General features: G+C 54.8%; 1 protein-coding gene across 1 annotated transcript; it reads right to left on the bottom strand.

The window, feature by feature from the left end:
• Window positions 1–1031: 1031 nt before the first annotated feature.
• LOC131405764 (myosin-7) lies at window positions 1032–21554 on the bottom strand. The gene is made up of 39 exons (XM_058540918.1): window positions 21498–21554; window positions 20862–21070; window positions 20413–20556; window positions 19971–20127; window positions 19749–19776; window positions 19018–19126; window positions 18843–18935; window positions 18681–18744; window positions 18137–18235; window positions 17795–17898; window positions 17000–17138; window positions 16777–16895; window positions 16517–16666; window positions 16062–16232; window positions 15134–15443; window positions 14797–14864; window positions 14330–14417; window positions 13563–13680; window positions 13293–13416; window positions 12872–13008; window positions 12372–12627; window positions 11502–11744; window positions 11154–11330; window positions 10197–10342; window positions 9001–9091; window positions 7867–8256; window positions 7528–7654; window positions 7244–7362; window positions 6254–6450; window positions 5510–5693; window positions 5193–5358; window positions 4932–5056; window positions 4094–4402; window positions 3636–3839; window positions 3389–3514; window positions 3005–3280; window positions 1975–2070; window positions 1732–1866; window positions 1032–1137 (listed from the first exon to the last, which is right to left on the bottom strand). Exons 2-39 carry the CDS (start codon window positions 21060–21062, stop codon window positions 1120–1122), a joined length of 5808 nt encoding a protein of 1935 aa, XP_058396901.1. The 5' UTR covers window positions 21063–21070; window positions 21498–21554; the 3' UTR covers window positions 1032–1119.
• Between the last annotated feature and the right edge of the window lie 1299 nt (window positions 21555–22853).

Here is a 22853-nt window from a genome sequence, read left to right as displayed (position 1 = left end):
ACTTCCGGGTGTCCCAGCGGGACAGTCCCATTGCCTCCGAAGCCCCTGCTCTCTACGGCCCACAGTCCCAGGCCTTCCCTAAGCAGCCCACGTGCAGTACGACTCCAGGAGGGCAGGGCTTGTTCAGTTGGAGGGGGGCTTGCTCCTTCCTCCACTTCCCAGCCCTCCAGGAACCCTTCCCCAGAGTCGTCCTCACACCTGTGACTCTCCCCAGTCCCTGATCTGCCTGCCTCCCCTCCAGATGGCCTGCCATAAATGGGCGGAAGAACCCCCCTCTTCTAGCAAGCCCAGACGAGAAGGGTCTGGGGAACAGAAGTTACAGTGGGAAGAATTGGGGGAGAAGAAAGAAGCACCCTGGACCAAGGGCCGGCCCGGGAGGAGATGAAGAGGAGAGGAAGGCGGGCTAGGGTGCAGTGCTCCCGGCTGTGGTGGGGACGAGGTGCGGGCCTCTGGGGGTGGTTGGAGACGGTGGTGGCCCTGTCTGGAAGAGCAGTGGGCTACAGCTACAAGTTCTTGGCCCTCTCAGAGACTTGCCTTGGACCAGGACTTGGGGGTCATTACCCCACCTGCCCAGTTGGGTCACACCTCAGAGGGAACCCCTACAAACATCCTCCCCACGGCTGAGCCCCAGGTGTTATTGGTAGTGGTGGGGCTGGTGTTGATCAGAGCTAGGGTGCAGGTCTGTGGCACATGGGCTCATGTGGTCTAGGTGAGCCTTAAGGGCTTTCCTAAATCTCCTTTAATCCAGAGTGTCTTGGAGCCAGGGAGGGGGCTGGGAGGAGAGGGCTGGGAGGAGGAGGCGAAGGGGAGCACATGGGCAGCCCTGCACCAGGGGTCTCAGAGCCTCACAGGCTCCCCAGGGAGGCCTTCTTGGTCTGGCCTGTGAAGCTGCTCCTCTTCTTCTGGAGCCCCCCCTCCTCTCACACCTGTGTCCCACCCTTGTGTCCATGACCCCATGTTCCTGTGGCTGGCAGGCAGTGAAGAAGAGTCTAGACGCAGGATCTCACTTCAAGGAAAATTGCTTTATTCTGCTTCCTCCAGAGGGGTTGCTATATGGGCTCCGGACTGGAGCTTTGTTGGCACCTTCAGGACTGGGCAAGTCAAGAAGACGTGGCACAGCTACTCTTCATTCAAGCCCTTTTGAAAGGAAACAAAGTGCAAATTAGCACTGGAGAGGGGGGCGTTGGGCAGGGCTGACACAGAAAACAAAGGGGAGGGAGGCGGGGCACCCGATGGGTGGAGGGATGCTGTGTGGCCTGACGGGCCCGTGGGTGCGGGATGCATCCCAGGGATGAGTGTGGAAGGCAAGTTCTGGAGGGTAGGGCTCTGGGGTCAGCTGGAGGGAAGCTGAGTGGGTGAGGACAAGGGGGTTCCCTGAGATGTCCTTTTTAGATTTGAATTACGAGGTTGTAGGCCAAAACTGGGGGGAGGAGAAGTGGAGACTAGCAGTTGGGGGACATTGGGACATCCTGGGTGTATCAGTTGGGGTCTTCGAGGGTTGCTGACCACCCTAGGGCTGGGATTCACAAAGTCATTTGAAAGTTAGAGCTGGAAGAATCTTAGAAATCCCAGAGGACTGAATTGCCTGCCTTCTGGGGCTTTGTGGTTCAGTTCTGGGGGATGAATGAAGAGGCATCCCTGGTGTGAGGGGCTCTGTTTGAGGGGCACTGATGTCAGGGGGCGTGCTGCCGTGGGGGCCACTAGCCAGGCCCAGGGTTGGGGGGGACCCACCTTGGTGCCGATGTCGCGGCTCTTGGCCCGCAACTTGTTGACCTGGGACTCGGCGATGTCTGCCCGCTCCTCGGCCTCATCCAGCTCGTGCTGCACCTTGCGGAACTTGGACAGGTTGGTGTTGGCCTGCTCCTCCTGTGGGGTCCAGGAGAGTGGAGAGAAGGTGAGAGGGGGCCCAGGGTGCTCATTGTCCTGGCTCCCTGTGTCCCTTCTCCAGGCTCAGTCCCCAGCAGGGTCACTCACCGCCTCCTCGGCCTGGCGCTTGTAGGCCTTGACCTTCAGCTGCAGCTTGTCCACCAGGTCCTGCAGCCGCAGCAGGTTCTTCCTGTCCTCCTCCGTCTGGGGGTGAAGGGGGTCGGGAGTGAGGATGATGCAGTCATAGGAAGCAGTGTGTCCCCTCCCCCAACTTGTTGTCTTTACCCTGACCCAATTCTACTTTCTGATCCTCATCAAATACTTGAGTTCTCCTTATAATTTCTTACCAAAAAAAAAAAAAAAAAAAAAAAGGATGACTATATTTAATGGTTTGTACCAGGAAAGAGTCTAGGGAGCTGATGGGACTCCTGAAATTGTGCACAAAATTATGTGTGTGCGCTGTTCTGGGGAGCAGGGGAGCAGGCCCCTTGGGGTCCTGGGCCCCCAAGGAGAGTAAGCTCCCCTGTTCTAGAACCCAGCAAGCGCTGGCAGTAACTCTGGGATGGCAGGTGGGATGAGATTTCCCGGGATGCAGGGAAACGATATAGACTTGATAGAGGTTAAGGACAAGTGTGCAAGGGGGATGGTTACTTTCCGGATTGGAACAGAAATAAAATCTAATTGAGAATCTGATTCTAGAAAACACCATGGAAAGCCAAAGCCTACACTTCCCTGGATAACTGAAAAGTTTTGAGATTTGTTTAAATGGCTTTGGTATATTTTTCGTGGATTTAGCTGGTGACAGCGCCAGGCCAAAGCTTGGCTACATATTTGCTTTCCAGTGATCTGTGCTGGGTAAGCTCTGTCTGGAGCTCTGGGTGCGTCCCCAGGGGACAAGCTGAGGATGCTAAGGTGGAGCTCACAGGTCAGGAGGCTCGGAGACTGACCTCTGAGCCAGGGGACGCTCAGGGTAGAGCAGGGCTAGGCAGAGGGGAAATGGAGCTGCCAGGGGCTGCACTCCCACCCTCACCCTGGAAGAGGCTGAGAGAAAACACTTCATTCCTCTTGGGTGGCTGTCACTCTGGCTTCAGGCCCTGGTGCAAAGGGCCCTGCCCCAGAGCAGCCGCTGCGCCCGCACCTGGTAGGTGAGCTCCTTGATGCGCCGCTCGCTCTTCCTCATGCCCTTGATGGACTCCGCGTTGCGCTTCTGCTCGACCTCCAGCTCGTTCTCCAGCTCCCGCACCCGGGCCTCCAGCTTCTGCAGCTGCTTCTTGCCACCCTTGAGGGCGATCTGCTCGGCCTCGTCCAGCCGGTGCTGCAGGTCCTTAATGGTCTGCTCCATGTTCTTCTTCATGCGCTCCAGGTGGGCGCTGGTGTCCTGCTCCTTCTTTAGCTCCTCCGCCATCATGGCGGCCTGGGGGCAGGAGAGAGGTGATACATGGTCTGGCTAAGTCCTCACGTGCTCACTGACCGACCCAAGGAGACTCTGGCCTGGAGCAGGCAGGCAGGTGGGAGGACTCACGTCTGTGATGGCCTTCTTGGCCTTCTCCTCGGCATTCCTGCACTCCTGCACTGCCTCCTCCACTTCAGTCTGAAGCTGGGACAGGTCTGCGTCCATCTTCTTCTTCTGATTGATGAGGCTAGTATTCTGAGGACCAGGGTGGGCAGAGCATGAAAAGCACTGATCAGCCTCGCGTGGCTCCCAAACCTCACCTGCTGGGTCCTGCCAGTGGGCCTTCCCTCCAAGAATGCCCAGGGGCGCCGCTCACCTGGGAGTGCAGCAGCTGCACCCGCTCGCTGGTCTCGATCAGCTCCTGCTCAGCCAGCTTCCGAGACCGCTCCGTCTGCTCCACCACAGCCCGCAGCTCCTCCAGCTCAGCCTGCAGGAGGTTGTTGCGCCGCTCCACAATGGCGATGTTCTCCTTCAGGTCATCATTGGCACGGACTGCGTCATCCAGCTGGATCTGGGTGTCCTGTGGATCAGGAGGATGGGCATGAGAGAGGGAACCGGCCTCTGGGCCCATCAGAAGACTGTTAATGCCGAACTGGATGCTGGTGGAGAGCCCGTTGCGGTGGCTCAGGAGGGGCCTGTGGGTTGTCTCTGCGACGGCCCAGGGGCAGGAGGGATCTGATGCAGTGAGGGGACACCACCACCTGACTGGGCCACGTGGAGGCCAGTCCTTTCTGTGGGTGAGGTGACTTTCTGCTTCCAAGAGTCTCCATGTACCTTCAGTAAGCTCTGGAGGCTCTTGACTTGCTTCTGGGCCTCGGCAGCCATGCGGTTGGCATGGCTGAGCTGGATCTCCATCTCGTTGAGGTCGCCCTCCATCTTCTTCTTCACCCGCAGTGCCTCATTGCGGCTGCGCGTCTCTGCGTCCAGGGAGGTCTGTAGTGAGTCCACCACCCGCAGGTGGTTGCGCTTGGCCTGCTCCATCTCCTCGTCCTTCTCTGCCAGCTTCCGCTCGATCTCTGCCTTGATCTGGTTGAACTCCAGCTGGGCCCGGAGGATCTTGCCCTCCTCGTGCTCCAGGGAGGCCTGGGAGAGGGGCGGGGAGAGAGGGTCTGAGGCATGCAGTCAGGGCACGGGGCCAGGGGCAGGAGTCTCCATGAATCATGGAGTTCAAGAGAGGTATAAGCGGTTCAGTCAAAGAAGCAGAAGGAAGAAGAAAAGAGAATTTAAAAGGGAAAAAACAGGCCTAAAATAAGGTGATTTAGGCCCTCACAGTTGAGAGCTAGCTATGAAGACAAAGAGGAAAATGAGGAGAAAGGTGTTGCCAAGGAAACAGAGGCAATCAGGCAGAGAATGTGAAAAACACCGAGGAGAGAGGCAGAGGTGGGAAAGGGGAGGGAACAGAAGCAGGAAGTCTTGTCTAAGATGTAAGAAGGAAATGTTTGTGTGGAGGGAATGGAGTGACCCCTTCATTCATTCACTCCACAATCTTGTTGAGGGCCTGCTATGTGCCAGGCACTGTTCCAGGCTCTGAGGACGGAACAGTGAATAAAACAGTTCTAGACCACAGCCTAGAACTCAGCCCCCTCCACCCCCACACCCTGCGCACACACACCTCAGCCTCCTCCAGGGCCGACTGCAGCTCCAGCTTCTCCGCCTCCAGCTGCTTGCGGATCTTCTCCAGCTCGTGGATGCTCTTTCCACTGGAACCCAACTGCTCAGTCAGGTCGGAGATCTCCTCTGTGGGAGGGGTCGGGTGACTCAGTTGAGGGCTGCCACGGTCCAATGTGGGGGGCCCGCCTCTTGGAGCCCCTGGGTGGCGCCATATGCGGACGTTGCCCCTGGCCCCTCCCTGGGGTCTCGGGCCCCAGCGCACCCTGGAGGTTCTTGTTCTCCCGCTTGAAGGTCTCCAGGTGCTCCAGGGACTCCTCGTAGGCGTTCTTGAGCTTGAAGAGCTCCGTGCTGAGGGAACGCGCCTCCTTCTGCGAGGACTCCAGCTCCGACTGCGACTCCTCGAACTTCTGCTTCCACTCGGCCAGGATCTGCGGACAGACGGGCTCACTGAGAGCCCGCAGCCCCAGCCTGCCCAGGCCCCTCATCTGGGCTCAGCCTCCTCCCCCCCCGGAATGTCCTCCTTGGAGGACACCGGCCCCCTCCTCTGCCCCCTGGCTGCGGCCCCCAACCCTAGCCCACCTTGTCGAAGTTCCTCTGCTTCTTGTCCAGGGCGGCGGCGGCCGCATTGGAGCGCTCCACGTCCACCATCAGGTCCTCGATCTCATTCTGCAGCCGGTGCTTGGTCTTCTCCAGAGATGAGCACTTGGCGTTGACGGCCTCCACGGCCTCCTCGGCATCCTGCAGCCGCTGGGCCAGCTTCTTCCTGTCCGGGGAGGTGGGGGTGGGTGGGAGAGGGTGGGGAGGATGGAGGGTGTGGATTTGGACAAGGGGAAACAATGTGAGTCTTCCAGAAAACAATCCTTGAAAACTCAGAAGCATTGTTGGAGAAGCCTGAGGACAGGTCCTAGGGGGCTGAGAACAGGCAGGTAGAGGGTCTCAGTGGCAGGCAGATGTGAAGACCCACAGCACCCAGAAGGGCCTTCTGGTGGCATCCCTCTGACTCTGGGCCAGCCTCTGGTCTGCAGACATGGAGGATGCGTGGGCTTCTGCAGCCCACCCACCCTTCCCGGCCACAGCACCCTGCCCCAGGTGGGAGCGCTCTGCCCTCAGACAAACCTTTTGTTCGTCTTATATTCGGATGAGAAACATAACGCGAGCAAAAAGCTTCCCTGAGAGGAGAAGGAGGGGGTGGGGCAGGGTCCTCCTGTGCTGTCCAAACCTTGCTAAACATCCATCCCTGGGGCCAAATCTACTGAGGATCTGGCTAGGCTGCAGCCTGCCTGCAAAGGGACCTCAGCCAGAGGTGGGCTGCCCAGGACTCACTTGGCCTCCTCGAGCTCCTCGGTCCTCTGGATGGCGTCCGTCTCATACTTGGTCCTCCACTGGGCCACCTCCGAGTTGGCCTTGGACAGGACGCGCTGCAGCTCGGCCTTGGCCTCTGTCTCCTCCTCGTACTGCTCCCGCAGCAGGTCACAGTCATGCCGGGCCGACTGCAGCGCGTGGGCCAGGGCGTTCTTCGCCTGGGGGAAGGCGGGTACCGGGAGGTGGGTTCAGCTTTCTCCATAACACAACCCCAGCCTTTGCCCATCTCCTCACCCTATTTTAACATTCTCTGCATGGCCTCCCCCATCTCTAACTCCCCAGCAGACCTGGAATGGTTCACTGAATACTAAGAACTAAGAATGCCCATCCAGCACCGCACTATTTAGAAAACACTCATGCCCATCACCCCTGTGCCCCTCACTGCCGCGGGCACTATCACCCTCACTTTACAGGGGAGGGGACAGAGGCTCAGAGAGGTTAGGTGACTTCCCTAAGGTCATTAAGCTGTAAGAGGCAGTTTAGGATTTGAGCCCTGGCCTTTTTAAAAAGTCATATTCTTTCTCCTTTTTCATGAGCCCAGCAAAGTGCTAGGAATACGTTCCAGCTGAGTTTCATTCCCCAGTTTTCAGATTGCCCTGCTAATCCCAGGACCCACCTATGCATTCCTGCATCCCATACCTGTGCCCAGTCAAGGCCATAACACGCCTCCCTAGTTTATTTCCTCGTCTCCACCTCACTTTCCCTTGACCGAGGCTCCCCTAACCCATGCCCTCCCTCTTCCTCCAGGGATGGCAGCAGAAAGGCAGAAGGCCTTGGCCTGGGGAACAGACTTAGGAGGCATGTGGTGGGGTTTGGGATATTATTCCTTTTGGAATTCTGGGAGAAGAATGGATAGACAGCAAGCCTCATTCTTGGGAAAGGAAGTGATGTGGACCAAGGCCAGCCAGTATGCTCCTTGCCTGGGCCAACTGGCCTGAGTCTAGGCCTCACCTTAACCTCCTCCTCCAGCTGTCTCTTGAGGTCCTCCAGCTGCTGGGTGTAGGTGAGCTTGCCTCGGGTCAGCTGGGAGATCAGTGCCTCCTTCTCATCCAGCTGCCGGGACAGCTCACCTGGAGAGGCACCAAGGCCCACTCAACTCTTGAAGGTCAGTCACTCCTCCCTCCCCCCAACCACTCCCCTAACCCTCAGGCCCCATTCTCTGGAGAGGGGTGTGTATGTGTCTACCGAAGGCTGGGGTGGCTCAGGGAGTCAGGTGAGACCGGGGTGGGGCTCACCGTTCTCAGTCTGCAGCTTGGCCCGCTGGCTGGTGAGGTCGTTGACAGAACGCTGGGTCTCCTCGGCCTTACTCCGGTGCTCATTCATCTGGTCTTCCAAGGTCCGGCACATCTTCTCCAGGTTAGCCTGAGAGAGGAAGGAGAGTCATATGATGGCTATAGGGGACATTGAAAAGGGTACAATTGAAGGAGAAAGGAAGAGGGAAGGCATGGAAAGAAGGAGAGGATGGAAGAACCGGATAGAAGGGAAGTGGGAAAGTGGACTATCAAAGAAGAGAGAAAGAAAGTGGAGGTGGGTAGAGGGACCTGGAGGAGAGGAGAGGCTGAGCATAGGCCCACCTTGGCCTTGATGATCTGCTCCATGTTGGAGGTGACATCGTCCAGCTCCAGCTTGAACTCACTCTTCTCCTTCTCCAGCTTCTGCTTCACGCGCTGCAGGTTGTCGATCTGCTCGCCCAGCTCGGCCACGCTGTCGGCGTGCTTCTTGCGCAGGGCTGCTGCGGTGGCCTCGTGCTGCAGCGTGGCCTCCTCCAGGTCCCGCCTCATCTTCTGGAACTCAGCCTCGCGCTTCTTGTTCATCTCGATCTGCACGGACGTGGCCCCGCCGGCCTCCTCCAGCCGCTCGCTGATCTCCTCCAGCTCCCGGGACAGGTCTGAGCGCAGCTTCTCTACCTTGGCCCTGGCGGTGCGCTCAGCCTCCAGCTCCTCCTCCAGCTCCTCAATGCGTGCCTGGGCGCAGACACAAAGGGCTCAGACCTACCACCTGGAACCTTCCCTTGGAGCCCCCTCTCAGGGCTCTAGAAGACTGCTGGCCTGTCTGGAACAGCAGGTCAGTTTAGTTCACCAGAGGAACTAAGTGCTGAGAAATGGAAATAAAAGAATTTGGGGGAGATGGTTTGGACAACCAAGTTAGCCTTCCTTTAGGCCAGAACATTATACATTCTCTTTATTGGAAGGTAAGCAGTTGAGGCTTGCTCTTGAAGAGGGACAAAAAGACTTGTGTTCTAGGGATATTTTAAGCAGTGCAGTGGCAAAAATAATAAAAGTTAGAATGAGAGAGCCATGTTTGTCTGACCAGACAACTAAAGACCTAACACAGTGTCTGCTCTAGAAGTAAAAACTGAAGGCCATCAGGGCTGAAGGGACCTTAAAAGCCACCAGGTAGCAGGGGAGGACATGGAGACCCAGAGTTCTGGAGTGGGCTCCCCATGGTCATTGGCTAAACCAGAGCTGAGACAGGTAGCCAGGATTTTTGCCCTCCAGACCTGTGAGCTTTTCGAGGTCTCTCCCTAGGTCGTCCTGGGGTCACCCAGCCCCCCTGGAGGTGCTCCATGAGGGTACTGTGATTGCTCAGCATCTCCCTCATAGACACACAACAAGCGCCTGTAATGCTGGGGAAAGGACAGCCTGGAGGAGGGGGTTGGGAAGCTGAGAACCAACCCAGACTCCAGCACACACCCTGGGCATACTTACCTGAAGCTCTTTGAGCTTCTTCTGCAGCTGGCTGCCCAGGGCCTGCTCATCCTCAATCCTCGCATTGAGGGCATTCAGCTCAAAGTCCTTCCTGTAGGGAAGGAGGGAGGGTGAGGCAATGGAGGCGCATTTGGGCTCCAGGGGGTCCTACCAGTGGTTGAAAATGGTAATAAAACAAATGAAGAGCAGGATTTTATCAGAAAAACAGCTTCTGGGGCTGAAGTAGGGTCGCTGAAGGTATAATCTGCTGTGGAATTGAAATCTAATGGGAAATGTACTGGGGAGGGCACTGTAGGTAGAGCGCCAGGACCTGGGCTCTGAGGGACTGCCTCTTTGGTCCATAAAATGTGGGGGCTGGACTAGGTGGTTTCAAAGGCCCCTTTAACTCCCATGGTCTTGAATTCTGTCACTGTTACTTTGGGCAATCTGGTTAACCTTGCTGAGCCTTCGTTTCCTCTTTGATAAAGTGGGGCTAAAAATACCACCCTTAGAAGGTGGTCTGAGGCTCAGTGGGTCCTATGTTATTCATCCCCTCAACAACACTGTGTCTGGGGAAATGTGGAGACTCCTGGGCAGTTGCAGGCCTGACGAGGAGGGAGAGCGTGATGCTTCACAGAGACTTGCAAAGTCCTGACCCTGAAGCACCATGAGATCCTCGATTATTCAAATATGTCCTGCAGGCTCACTGTTTGCCAAGTGTGGAAGGTGGATCTACACAACGGTAATAAGAATTGGAGTAAGAGTTCATCAGAACAAAGAACTGGCCCAGTCCCCTGCACTGCTTGGGCTGGTGGCTGACCGGTTCTCCGTGGCCCTCTGCGTTCTCTGTGAAGGCTCCGGGAGGGACTTTCCTGAGAGGCTTTCGTGTGGAGGCTTCCTCTGTGTTAAGTAACTAGTCTCCAAAGAGGCTTGTGTACAGAGGGGGAGAGTTATTATTGTCCATCTCTTTTGAGCACCCAACAGGAAGAAAGGGCTTGAGGGATCCAAGTTAGACTTTCGCCAGGGAGGACTGCCGGGCCCTGATGTGCATGTCTGGCCTCTTCCTACAGGCCTTTGCCCACAGTTTTGCACCCACTTATCAAGGCTGCATGAGGCTGTTGGCTGTGAGAACGTCTTGGATCACCTTGTTCTGCCATCAGCAGAACAGGCTGCTGGGCCAGGGAGAGGGAAAGGCAACAGGGAGGGGAACACACTACTTTTTCAGCCGCTCATCCAGCTGCTGCTTGTCGTTCTCCAGGTCCATGATGCTCTCCTGGGTCAGCTTCAGGTCGCCCTCCAGCTTCCGCTTTGCTCGCTCCAGGTCCATGCGTACTTTCTTCTCCTGCTCCAGCGATCCCTCTAGCTGGTGGAGAGAAGGACCAGCATGCCCCATGAGGCCAAGCATCCTGATTTGGTGATTTGGAAGCTCAGTCGCTTCAGGGTTGGGGAATCCTAAGAGATGTCCAGGACTTGGGAAATCTTCCCTAGAGTGGGCCACATGTTATCAGGGGGACTGTGAGACTGCCCAGCATGGAGGGAGGCTCAGTAACCATGATAAATGATTGAACAAATGACTGTGGGATGAAACCTTGGAATTACATTCACTCACTCAGCATCCCATAAACACCTACTGGGTTCTAGGCCCTGTGCTAGGCACTGCAGACACACAATTGAATAAATCCGAATTCCTACCTAAAGGCAGCTTACAGTCTTATGGGTGAGACAGATACTTCCATAATGACAACACAGAGAGAGAAATGATTCAGCAGAGATATGCACAAAGGAGTATCTGTGGGAACAATGATCACTGATGACCAGATCCTGCCTAAACTCTTAGAAGTTGAAAGATCCTCCTTGAGGAGCCTCACAAAATTCCCAGAGAAATGTTTCATGTTCTTATGAGATAACCTCTAAATCCTGTGGTCGAAGGTAGAGATATATAGGCTTGAAACTAAATTGAAATAAGGAAGCCCATCTCTATGATGATTATATCAGTGAGATGAGATACATAACTCAGAATTGATCATCCTTCCCCTTTTCTATTCCCCAGCTCCCTTCTAGAAAGGTATCAGGAGAGGGAGCACTCTCCAACCCCATCCTCCAAACACACACACACACACACACTGAAGCACAGATGGACACGGTGTATGTAGGCCCTGTCACAATCTACTTACATCGTCCACATGCTGCTCCAGCTTGACCTTGGCCTTGGTCAGGGTGTTGACCTTGTCCTCCTCAGCCTGAAGGTCATCCAGGGCCTGCTGGTGGGCCTCTTGCAGAGCTTTCTTCTCCTTGGTCAGCTTGGCAATGATCTCGTCCAGCCCAGCCATTTCCTCTGTCAGGTTCTTCACCTGCAGACCAAGAACCCCATCCCCTTTAGGGTCAAAGGTCACCAGCCTGGAGATATCTCTGGATATCTCCAAAATTAAAGACCACGCTGCTGTCAGAATCCCGAGTTAAGGTCAGTGTGGTCTCGGAATCCTGAAAAGACCTGGGCTGGAGCCAGAAGCAGCTGCCCTCACCTTGTTCTCTGTTGCATGCTTCTCCTTCTCCACCTTGGCCAGTGTCAGCTCCAGGTCATCAATGTCCCTTTTGAGCTCAGAGCATTCGTCTTCCAGCTTGCGCTTCTTGGCAGTGAGCTCAGCGTTCATCTCCTCCTCGTCCTCCAGCCTCTCAGTCATCTCCTTCACCTTGGCCTCCAGCTGGATCTTGTTCTTGATCAGCTGGTCGCAGCGCTCCTCTGCATCAGCCAGGTTGTCTTGTTCCTGAGGGTAAGGCACAGAGGGGAGGCCATTTAGTGGGTGAGGTCCTTGCCCTGGCAGGTGGAGGGAGGGAGAGGCTCAGGCCTCAAGATAGGAGGGGAACTCCAGGATATCCTCAGCTGAGAAGAACCTCAGAAGGATAAGGAGAGGAAGGGGTTTAGGGCAATGTGATGGGAGCACTGGGGGATGGCAGTAGAGAGGAATGGAAAAAGAAGTCTCTTTATCTGGCCCTCTTCCTCTGGTCTCCCCCATTGAAGGGAGGGAACTGCATTTGTTGATGCCAGCACTTTATGTATTTACAACCTAGTAAGATGGGCAGCTTTATTCCCTGTCTGGAGATGAGGACATTGAGATTCAAAGAGAATGGATGGTTTGCCCAAGGTCACAAAATTATTAAGCTATGGATCCAGGTTGAACTCAGGTGGAAAGCCTGTGTTTTTAAAAGTTATTTCTTTTCCCCCTTCCCTTTCCTTCTCTTGAGGGATTTCTTTGGAGGTGTTTGGAAGGGGTGATTCCGGAATCCTCTGCCTGTGAGGGACAAGATGGTGAGCTCCCAGGATGGAGGTCAGGGTGTGTGGGACATGTGGGCAGAGAAGGATGAAAGAGCCAGCAGTGGCCCAGGAGCCTCACCGCCTGCACTTGGAGCTGTAGGTCGTTCTTCTCCTGCAGCAGGGACACCATCTTCTCCTCCAGCTCCTTGCGGCGAGCCTCAGACTTCTCCAGCGCCTCTTTGAGGCGTGCAAATTCCTCCTTCATGGTGGCCATCTCCTTCTCTGTCTCTGCGCTCTTCAGCAGAGGCTTGATCTTGAAGTAGAGCTTCATCCAGGGCCAGTTCTTGACACTCATGAAGGCCCGAATGTTCCACTGGATTATCAGCAGGGAGTCTCTGCAGGGGCCCAGCATGAGGGGTGTTGAGCCCTCTCTCCTTCCTATCCTGAGGCCCTGACTCCTAGGTTATGGCCCTTTCCTTCATCTACCCTGCACTCCAAATGCAAGGCCCACCCTATGTCCGTATGAGCTCCTCTTGCCAGTCTTGTTGTTTGAAGACCCGGTAAGCTCTTTCTCCTGACACTGCCTGTGACCCAGCCTGGGCCTCCGATGGCTGGGAACCTCCTTTTGAGATCTCTCACCTGCGTTCCAGCAGCTTCTTGAACTCCATTCTAGAGAGCACACCACGGGACTGGGCCTGGATGCGGGTGATGATGCGGCTCAGCCTCTCGTCTCGCATCTCCTCCAGCAGCCCCAGCAGCCCCGCCTTGAAGAATACCTGCGGAGAAGGTGTGTGTGGGCATGACTAGGATGCAGCAGGAGGGGAAAGAGGAAGGGGGTTATCTCAGGGAAGGCAACAACCTAGGAAAGAACTAGAGGGAGAAGGTCAGTGGCAACTGGAATTGGGATGGCGGAGTGGTGCTGGATGGTCCACGGGGAGGGGTAGCATGTGGTTCAGAGATGTTCCTGAGATGATTGCTAAATGGAAAGGAGCCATGAAGTGAGGGGTCAAAGGACAACAGAGGGTCTTCCTGTAATCAGCTTGTCTCTTCCTTTCCTCACCTTGGTGTGGCCAAACTTGTACTGGTTGTGGTCAATGTCCAGGGAGCCCAGCAGTTTCTCTGCCCCTTTCCTGCTGTCAATGAACTGGCCCTCGGGGATGGCCGCTGGGTTCAGGATGCGATACCTGGGGAGGGAGGTGCCCGGAGTCACCCATGTTCTGTGCTGATCTGCTCTGTCCACAGGGTTTGGGGCAACCTGCGGACTCCCCTCCCCACCAAGGCCGCCCAGGCTCCCGCTGTTCCCTGAGCCCTGGGGTGCCGTGGTACCCACCTCTGCCGGAAGTCCCCGTAGAGGATGCGGTTGGGGAAGCCCTTCCTGCAGATGCGGATGCCCTCCAGCACCCCGTTGCAGCGCAGCTGGTGCATGACCAGGGGGTTGTCTATCACTCCTGCAGCAGGAGGGGAGGGGAGACGAGTGTGTGGGGACAGCACTGGACTAAGAGCCAAAAGTTCTGGGTTCTGATCCTGGCTCTGCTACTTATTAGCCAGAAACCTCAGCAAGTCAGTTAATAATGATCCTTTATTTTTTTCACTTTTTTCTAGCCATACTTTTAAGAGTAACCAAAAGGCTTTCACATTCTTAATTTTATATAGTTTATGCCTATTATCATAGTCAGCAGCCAGGGCAGATATATCCCATTTTCTAGAGAATAAACTGAGCCCAGAGGGGTTAAGGGACTTGACCAAGTTCACTCAGCTGATCAGAACACAGCCAGCCCTGAAACCCAGGCCCCTGAGCCTCCATCTCCTTATCAATCAAAAAGGGATAAACAATGCTTATATGTCTCATTGGGGGTTGAAGGGCACTTGTGAGGTAACATCCATCAAAGTGCTTACTCACTATCCTGAGTTACACATTCCAACTGTTAGGTAGCACTGGGGGGCGGGCGGTGAGGTAATTTGTGAGACCTCATGGGGGACGGGAGGAGAAGAATGTGGCTTGGAGAGCGCTGTGGCGGGTGATGAGGACAACTTAGAAGGCCCTGTCCCTGGGGCAGTGCCGCTCCAGCAGTGGGCCTGCTCAAGTCTGGGGCTCACCTGGAGATTTTGTCTCATTGGGGATGATACAACGCACGAAGTGGGGATGTGTGGAGCGCAAGTTGGTCATCAGCTTGTTCAGATTTTCCTGTGGCCCAAAAAACAAGAGGGAAAAGTAAAGAAAGTAAAAGAAAGGGAAGTAACAAAGACAGAAGAGAGGAAGGAAGGGAAAGAGAGATGGGGAAAATGCAAGGAGCTAAAGAGAGTGAAAGAATGCTGGGGGAGGACAGAGGATACTGGGGATAGAAGGCAGGAGGGAAAGAAAGGAGAGGTGAGGGGAAATGAGTAAGAGAGGAGGCCAGCAGTGAAGGGGAAGAGAATGCAGGGGAAGAGATGATCAAGAGTGAAGAGGATCAGGAGGGGACTGAGGAGATGGGCGTGGGAGGAGTCAAGGACAAGCAAGGAGGGAAGAGCAGGGCTGGGCAGGTGTCGGAGCCTCCCAGGGCTGGGGCTGGGCTCACACTCACCCTGTGCAGAGCTGACACGGTCTGAAATGACGAGCCTTTCTTGGCCTTGCCTTTGGTCTTATCAATAGCTGAGGGAAACAGAGTCAAGAAAAGGAGCATGAGTGGGCGTGGGGGGAGGCCAGGGCAGGGTGAAGAATCACAGCCTCGCCTTCATTTGGCCTCCAGGTGAGGGTCTTCACTGTGGGTGCCTTGGCTTCTCACCCAATTCTCTCTCACTGAGCCTGTAAACCTTGGGGCACGACCTGACATGGAAATGGTGGGGTGTAGCCACTGATGTGCCTCAGAACCATGACAGAAACCCTGCTCCTCAGTCCCTTGGGTCTCAGTCTCGACTTACGTGCATCAGCCCCAGCATAGTTGGCAAACAGGTTGCTGAGCATCTTGAGGGAGGACTTCTTGTATAAGTCCACCACAGTCTCGTTGAGTGGATCTTTGTTCTTCTGTAGCCAGCCCAGGATGTTGTAGTCCACGGTGCCGGCGTAGTGGATCAGGGAGAAGTGGGCTTCCGGCTTCCCCTTGACATTGCGTGGCTTTTGGAAGTTGTTGGATTTTCCCAAGTGGTTGTCATACAGCTTGGCCTTGAAGGTCATGTCGGTGGCCTTGGGGAACATGCACTCCTCCTCCAAGATGGACATGATGCCCATGGGCTGAGGGTGGAGGGGAGAGCATCACTGAGCATGCTTCATGCAGACGGAGATGGATCCTGTTCTAGGATCAACGTTTGCTTAAGCAGATGCCCCTTTGGGCATTAAGGTTATCAGGCTCAGCTCTGAGTACAGTTATCTACAGACTGGCACCTGTTCAAGCCTTTCCAAGGTGGAAGACTTTGTTTGATTTCACAGGGACATTTGTGAACGTCTGGGGATGTGGATGCTATAGGTGCTTTACACACCACTCCATCCCCCAGATCCCTGAGATATTGGGGTTGAAAATAGGTACACTCTTAGGATCTCCCACCCCACCCTCAACTTCCTGTTCCTTGGATGGGTAAACCAGGGTCACTAAACACACTGGTGTGGGAACTAAACACTGAACACCACGCGGGTGCCCATCCTCCACACGTCCACTCTCAAGCCCCCAGATGGCTCTCCTAGATGCTACTTTGTCCTGGGTGGCCAGGACAACACAGGGCTCTGGAAACTAGGGTTCTGGATTCTTCTATCATCTAGATCATGTTCCCCAGAAGGAAGAGAGGCTGCCATTTTGTCTGCGGTGTTCATGTGGGGTGTGAGTGGGGAGTTCAGGTGGTGGGGCCGAGGCAGCACCTTCTCAATGAGGTCGATGCAGGCCTGCAGGTCCATGCCGAAGTCGATGAACTCCCACTCGATGCCCTCCTTCTTGTACTCCTCCTGCTCCAGCACGAACATGTGGTGGTTGAAGAACTGCTGCAGCTTCTCGTTGGTGAAGTTGATGCAGAGCTGCTCAAAGCTGTTGAACTGCAGTGCGAGTGAGGGCAGGAGTTGTCAGGTAGGCAGGGGTCCGAGTAGCCAATGGGGTCATCCCAGGGCTGTGCCCGAGCCCAGCAAGAGGTGTGGCTGGTCCCCTCCCATGTCAAGACAGGGAGGGAGAGCCCCCCTGAAGTCAGGACAATGACTGCCTCCGTCACTGCTGAACCCCACTGCCTTTCCTGCGCCTGGCCTACAGCTGGCTCTACAAAGGTTGTTACACGTGCGAATGAGTGAGTTACTGTTCTCCCACCCCCAGGGCTGCCCCCACTCACATCGAAGATCTCGAAGCCAGCGATGTCCAGGACTCCTATGAAGTACTGCCGTGGCTGCTTGGTCTCCAGGGTGGTGTTGATCCGTGTCACCATCCAGTTGAACATCCTCTCATACACTGCCTTGGCCAGGGCCCCAGTGGCATATGTCACCTGGCAGGTAGGGGAGAGACCAAGATGAGCAGAGTTGTTGGGAAGAGTGAATTCCAAAGCTCCCACTGCACCATGCCAGCCCCCCAGACTATCTTCTGAAGATGACCCACCTGCTGGACATTCTGCCCCTTGGTGACGTACTCGTTGCCCACTTTCACCCGAGGGTGGCACAGCCCCTTGAGCAGGTCAGCTGAGTTCAGCCCCATGAGGTAGGCGGACTTGTCAGCCTCTGGAAGGAAATGGCAGGTAGCAAAGTTGGTAAAGGGCATGACTCCTCTGCAGATGCAGCCCTGAGTGACTCCACAGCTGCCCCTCAGCATTCCAGACCCCCACCTTCGGTGCCGTCTGGCTCGGCCTGCTCCTCTCGCTGCTTCAGCTTGAACTTCATGTTTCCAAAGTGCATGATGGCGCCTGTCAGCTTGTACATGGAGTTCTTCTCCTCTGAAGTGAAGCCCAGCACATCAAAGGCATTCTGTTGGTAGGCCCCATAGTGGTGGACCCCAGAAAAGGAAGCACAGCAGGTAAATGAGATCCCTCTTCAGCTGGAGAGAGAACTTGTATCCTGGCTCCCTAGGGGTTCTGAGACTCCCATATCCAGTGGGGAACTCTAAAACGAAGCTGGGAGGTACAGGAGCAGGGTGGGGTGCAGACAGCCTCAGCCCAGCATCAGTGGTCACAGCTGTTCTCTGGAGCCGCTTTGGGTTACCCACTCATGTTTCCTCCTGCTGCCCCTCTTTTAGGCCCTACACTTGCTTCTCTGCGTGGACCTTATATACCTGGGTATATCTGTTCTTCACATAACAGCCTGCCCCAGCCCCATGCTATCTGCATGTCCCTCCCCTCCTTCCTTCTCTTGGTGATCCTTGTTTCTTGGCTTGTCTGCTTCTCTGTCCCTGGCTTTCAGCCTTCTCTGATGAGAATGAACATCAAATACTGGCCAGCCCCGTCTCATCACACCCACACCCCAGCACACCCAGGTCATAGGGCACAGTGGTCCTCAGGCGGGGGCATACCACTCTGAACAACAGGCAGCCAGTGTCTTAGCTTTACTCCTGGGCCAGTGAACTGGCCTCATTTGCCCCTCACCACCAATCCCCTCACTTCTTGATTGGGTCCTCACACACTTACATCAGTGGCCATGAGCTCCTCAGCATCATCAATTGAGGCCACAGTGGTCTCTCCTTGGGAGATGAATGCATAATCGTAGGGGTTGTTGGTGATGAGCAGCATGTCTGTGGGGAGAAGATGTGGTTAGGATGTGGGCACAAGGCCCTGGCTCTCACTGGGGCTGCCTGCCACACAGCACATGGCCTGCAAGAAAGCACTGGGACAGAACTTAATGGGGTCCCACATCCCACAGAACTGAATCCAGCAGTGCCATAAACCCATGGCATGCCAACAAGCAGCTGCAAGCAGAGGGGACCAGGTTGCCATGGAGATAGTTGGTCTCGGTTGGTAGCTCTGACTCACCCAGCAGCTCAGGCTTTTTGTTAGACAGGATTTGGTAGAAAATGTGATAATCTCTCTCTGCTTTCAGCTGGAAAATAACTCTGGATTTTTCCAGAAGGTCTATGAACAGTAGGGGAGAAGAAAGAGAGAAAGAAAAGGTTGGGATTGGGTACAAGGAAACAGAAGAAAATGAATGATGAATGTAGCAGCAAAAGGCAGAGGGTGAGGGAGAGACAAAGAGAGAGAGACTCATAAGACACACAGAAATCACACACAGAGATGGAGATGGAGACAGAGACCCAGGAGGAGAGAAACAGTCTCAGAGAAAATGCCAGAGAAGGACACCCAGACATGCAGAGACAGAGAAGGAGAAAGACCAGAAGTGTCAGAGAGAGACAAATATAAAGACCTAGAGACACAGAGAGACAGAGACGGAGAGAGACTGAGGGGCAGAGACCGAGAGAGAGACAGAGACAGAGAGGGAGGAGAGAGCGTGAGGTTGAGCTTGAGATGGTTAGAATGAGGGAGAGCTCAGGCTGAGCCCTAGCAGATTCATGGCACTCACAGGTCTCTATGTCTGCAGACGCCAACTTTCCGGTCGCCCCAAAATGGATTCGAATGAATTTACCCTGGAGAGATGGAGAAGAGCGGTGATGAGTTGAGGTTCATATTTGATACCATCCCTCAACCAGACAAAATCTCAAGTCCAAGGTCAGGGACCACTCACGAAGCGGGAGGAGTTGTCGTTCCGGACGGTCTTGGCGTTGCCAAAGGCCTCCAGGGCGGGGTTAGCCTCGATGATCTGGTCCTCCAGGGTGCCCTGCAGAGGTCAAGAAGGATGGCAGGTGAGAGGCCTCCTCCTCCATTTTGCAGTGCAGGCCCTTGGAGGACAACAGGCCTACCTTGCCTGTGGCCTGCTCCTTTTTGCTGCGGTCCCCAATGGCGGCGATAACAGCAAAGTACTGGATGACTCTCTTGGTGTTGACCGTCTTCCCTGCCCCGGATTCTCCGCTGTCAGGACAGTCAGAGGCTCATTAGGCAGTGAACAAACACTGCTTGAGACTAACAAGCCTCAAGTCAGTAGAGAATGTGTGTTCCTACTCAACAGTGGGAAAGCTGATACAGGAAGCTGCCAGGTAATATGTATCCCAAACACACAGCAGGTCTCTGACATACACAGGGTCAGGGGAAGCAACCAGGAAAGATGCCACAAGGAGGGGCTGGGTTTGGGCACCTGGAACCTGGTCTTAGCTGGACAAGGTCAATCAGAGGATATGGGCCTGGGCTATTTTGGCAAAGAATGGGTAGGGCTGGAAGAATGGGGAAGGTTTCTGAAGGGAAAGAGGAAAGAAAATGAAGAGGTGAGGAAGACATGGTGATCCTGGGCTTATGGATAAATGAGTGATGAGTTGGAGAAGAGTGGATGAAGGAGATGGGAAGGAAAAAAATAAGAAAGGATGGGAAGCAGAAAGGAAGGGGGAGAGTAGAGAGAAGGTAAGGGGAAAAGGCAGAGAAGTCAGGGCTGGCATGAAGGTGATGGGAAAGAGCTGTGGGTCTATGCATAGGGGCCAGGCCCTGATGGTGGCTGGATCAGGGAGGCTCTGGAAGGGAGCAAGGTAGGAATCACACTCACGTGATCAGGATGGACTGGTTTTCTCTGTCTGTGGGGGAGAAAATGGGGAGGAAAAGTCAGGAGTTACACAGGATGCTCTGGTCTGGCTTCCCCCCTCCCCACCTCTTGCCTCTCTCCAGGCATCTCCCAGCTTTCTGAACCCCTAGGGAGGAGGAAGAGAGCCACCATGTGTGTTCCCTCCAGTGGGGCCTTCAGGAAAACCCTTCACTTGGGGCCTGTCACCTGTCAGCATGTACTGGTAGGCATTGTCGGAGATGGAGAAGATGTGGGGTGGCGCCTCGCTCCTCTTCTTGCCCCGGTAGGCGGCCACCACCTCCGCATTGTACACCGGCAGCCACTTGTAGGGGTTGATGGTGACGCAGAAGAGGCCCGAGTAGGTCTAGGGTAGACAAGGAGGAGTGAGTTGCCAGTGATGAAGGCGGAGGGATGGTAGTTTTCAGAGTTAGAGAAAGATCCAGGAGAGGAAGAAGAGAAAGGAAAATCTCTGCACTAAATTTGAGTAATCCCAGCCCCAGGGTGTTAGAACTGAACCCAAGATACAGGGATAGGATTAAGTGCAATATTGCCTAGGCACAAAGAACAGAAATTCTTGGCTCCAGGAGGCGGCCATGTACAGACCAGGAAGCTACCAGATTCAGAGGGATAGCCTAGGTTGCGCACTCACGTAGATCATCCAGGAGGCGTAGCGCTCCTTGAGGTTGTAGAGCACCGCAGGCTCATGCAGGAAGGTCAGCATGGCCATGTCCTCGATCCTGTCGAACTTTGGCGGGTTCTGCTGCAACACCTGGTCCTCCTTCACGGTTACCGTCTGCAATAGCCCATACAGGCCCTACTGTCAGCCCGAGCTTTCCCTCCTCCCTCAGCACAGATAGGAGTTGGGAGAGTTACAGGACAGGAGTGTTCAAGAGAGAAGGAACCACATCTCACAGAGAAGACGGACTGGATGTTGGGAATGTGCAGGGCTATTTGGAGGGTTTGGATCCCTACTCAGAGGAAGGGAAAATTGAATGGTCCTCAGGTCTGTTTGGGGTGGATCCTGGTGGCACCCCTCTCTGTCTACCCCAGGTGTGGGAGGCGCCCAGGGTGGCCTTTCATGCCAGTCTTGCCACCTACCTTGCCATGCTCGGTCTCAGCAGTGACTTTGCCACCCTCTCGAGACAGAATCGTGGCCTTGACAAACTCTTCTTTGTCATCAGGCACGAAGACATCCTTCTTGAGGTCAAAAGGCCTGGTCTGGGCTTCCAGCCGCTCCTTCTCTGACTTCCGCAGGTAGGGGGCGGCGGCCCCAAACGCCGCCATCTCCGCGTCCACCATGACTGTGCCTGCAGTGGGCGGAAGAAGGAGCTGGGTGACCTCCCATCTAATCCCCTCCCTGGGCTGTTGCCTTCAGTGGGAGCCCCAGAGCCTAGCACCATCCATGCTCAGGAGTTAGGAGGGGTCACCGGCAAGTCCCTCCTTCCTTGAGTTTATCCCTTAACCAGAAAACGGCTTAGCAAACCTGTCAGGGCAGAAGGGGAGGCTAACTTTTGTTCAGCTTGGGGCTCTCCTGGAGGAAGAAGGAGCATCCTGGGCTTCTTGTGGGAGCAGGAAGCTGACTATGTCCATCTCCGACCCTCCTCCCTCCCTGTCCCCTCACTAGTCACAGGTGAGGAGCTCCTGGTCACCAAGATATTCTTCCCAAGGCAAGGTAGAAACTAGATTTCCATATCTTCCCAGATTCCTCCACATCCCATTTTCAGCTTTCCTTACCTTGGCTTCTCGAATGTGTCTACGAGAGAAAAGGGGCTCAAGCCTGCAGGCGACCTGGAGAGAGGGAAGGCTGTGTCAGGGCCACCTCTCGGCTGCTCCCTGGCTCTGCCCTTTGGCAGCCACCCCTCCCCTGGGCCTGAAAACAGGTGGAAAGTGGTGGTCAGCTTCTCTGGTCCTGTCCCTTCTCGTGCTCTCCAAACACTATTCTCTTTTCCCCCTGAGCACTAGTTATAACAGTTTCCTGATGTCAACCTAACTCTGAGCCCCAATCCTCCTCACTCCTGTCTACCCTCCTCGCACCGTTGTCTACACCCATGTAGTGAAACTTGCCTTCTTTGAGCCACTTGAGGAACAACTAATGGTCACCTTTGTTCAGGGTTTTACAGCCTACCAAGCAGTTTTATGCACATTCTCTTACTCAATCCTCGCTCCATTCTACAGATGAGGAAATCAAGGTTAACGGGCTTGCTTGTTCAAGAACACATAACTATAAATGGTGGAGCTGGGACTTGAACCCAAGTCTCATGACTCCAGAGCCACTTCTCTTCCAGCCTGTTCCCATCTGATTGTGAGTCTTGGTGGACATTCTCAGGGAGGAGACCCTGTGGGCATCCTCTCATAGACACACCCATCACACAGCCGAATGTTCTCCACGTGTTCTCTGATGAACATGCACGCCTGCTGCTTGTATACATGTTTCACACAGACGTGCTTCCTTCCTATACCTCGGCACACCCACATCTCCCAGTGTGCCATCGTGCCTTGGCAACAGACATGCACATTAAGTATGTGTACAGCATAAGCAGGCTCACATCACTGTACGTTGTTGAGTATACAAAAACCTGGAACAGTCACACCACGTGCTTGAGAGCTCTTTTTGCAGGGCACACACACACTGGGGCAGTTGCGACTCCTGGATGTGTACCCAAGCACCTCCATGTGCGTGGACATGGGTAGTTACACATTGCAGACCTCAGAGAACCAGCTTTAAGCCTACATACTTCCTAAGTAATCATTCTCTGCCATCCTCTTCCCCTTCCCCACCCAATGGACCTGCTTGTCCTCAGGCTTGATCCTAAACACACCTCTTCCACTTGATATTTCTGTATCTTAGGCAGTGAGGTACATATCCTCCCTCACTATGCATTCAGACCATACATGCTTGCACACCACACACACGCACACACACACACCTCTAATGCATTCTGGTCCCACATGCTCAGATACAGACATCTCCCCCCTGTAACACACAAGCCCCCTCACTCCCGTGGCACATACACGCGTGTTTAGACCTGCACATGTGTGCTCAGTGACCAGATCTGGCACTCTGCATGAAGCCCTGCATGCAGCTTGCTG

The sequence above is a fragment of the Diceros bicornis genome, chromosome 5, assembly GCF_020826845.1.
Source record: "Diceros bicornis minor isolate mBicDic1 chromosome 5, mDicBic1.mat.cur, whole genome shotgun sequence".
Lineage (NCBI taxonomy): Eukaryota > Metazoa > Chordata > Mammalia > Perissodactyla > Rhinocerotidae > Diceros > Diceros bicornis.
This window is presented reverse-complemented; position numbering and strand designations above follow the sequence as displayed.

What these genes read in the sequence shown, in the direction of transcription:
- LOC131405764 (XM_058540918.1), bottom strand. Translation starts at nt 21,062, where the DNA reads ATGGTGGACGCGGAGATGGCGGCGTTTGGGGCCGCCGCCCCCTACCTG. An exon ending in CTACCAGTACATGCTGACAG is followed by an intron (nt 19,777 to 19,970) that starts GTGACAGGCCCC and finishes TCTCCCCCACAG; the next exon opens with ACAGAGAAAACCAGTCCATC. An exon ending in TGGAGCAGCATGTGGACGAT is followed by an intron (nt 10,343 to 11,153) that starts GTAAGTAGATTG and finishes TCTCTCCACCAG; the next exon opens with CTAGAGGGATCGCTGGAGCA.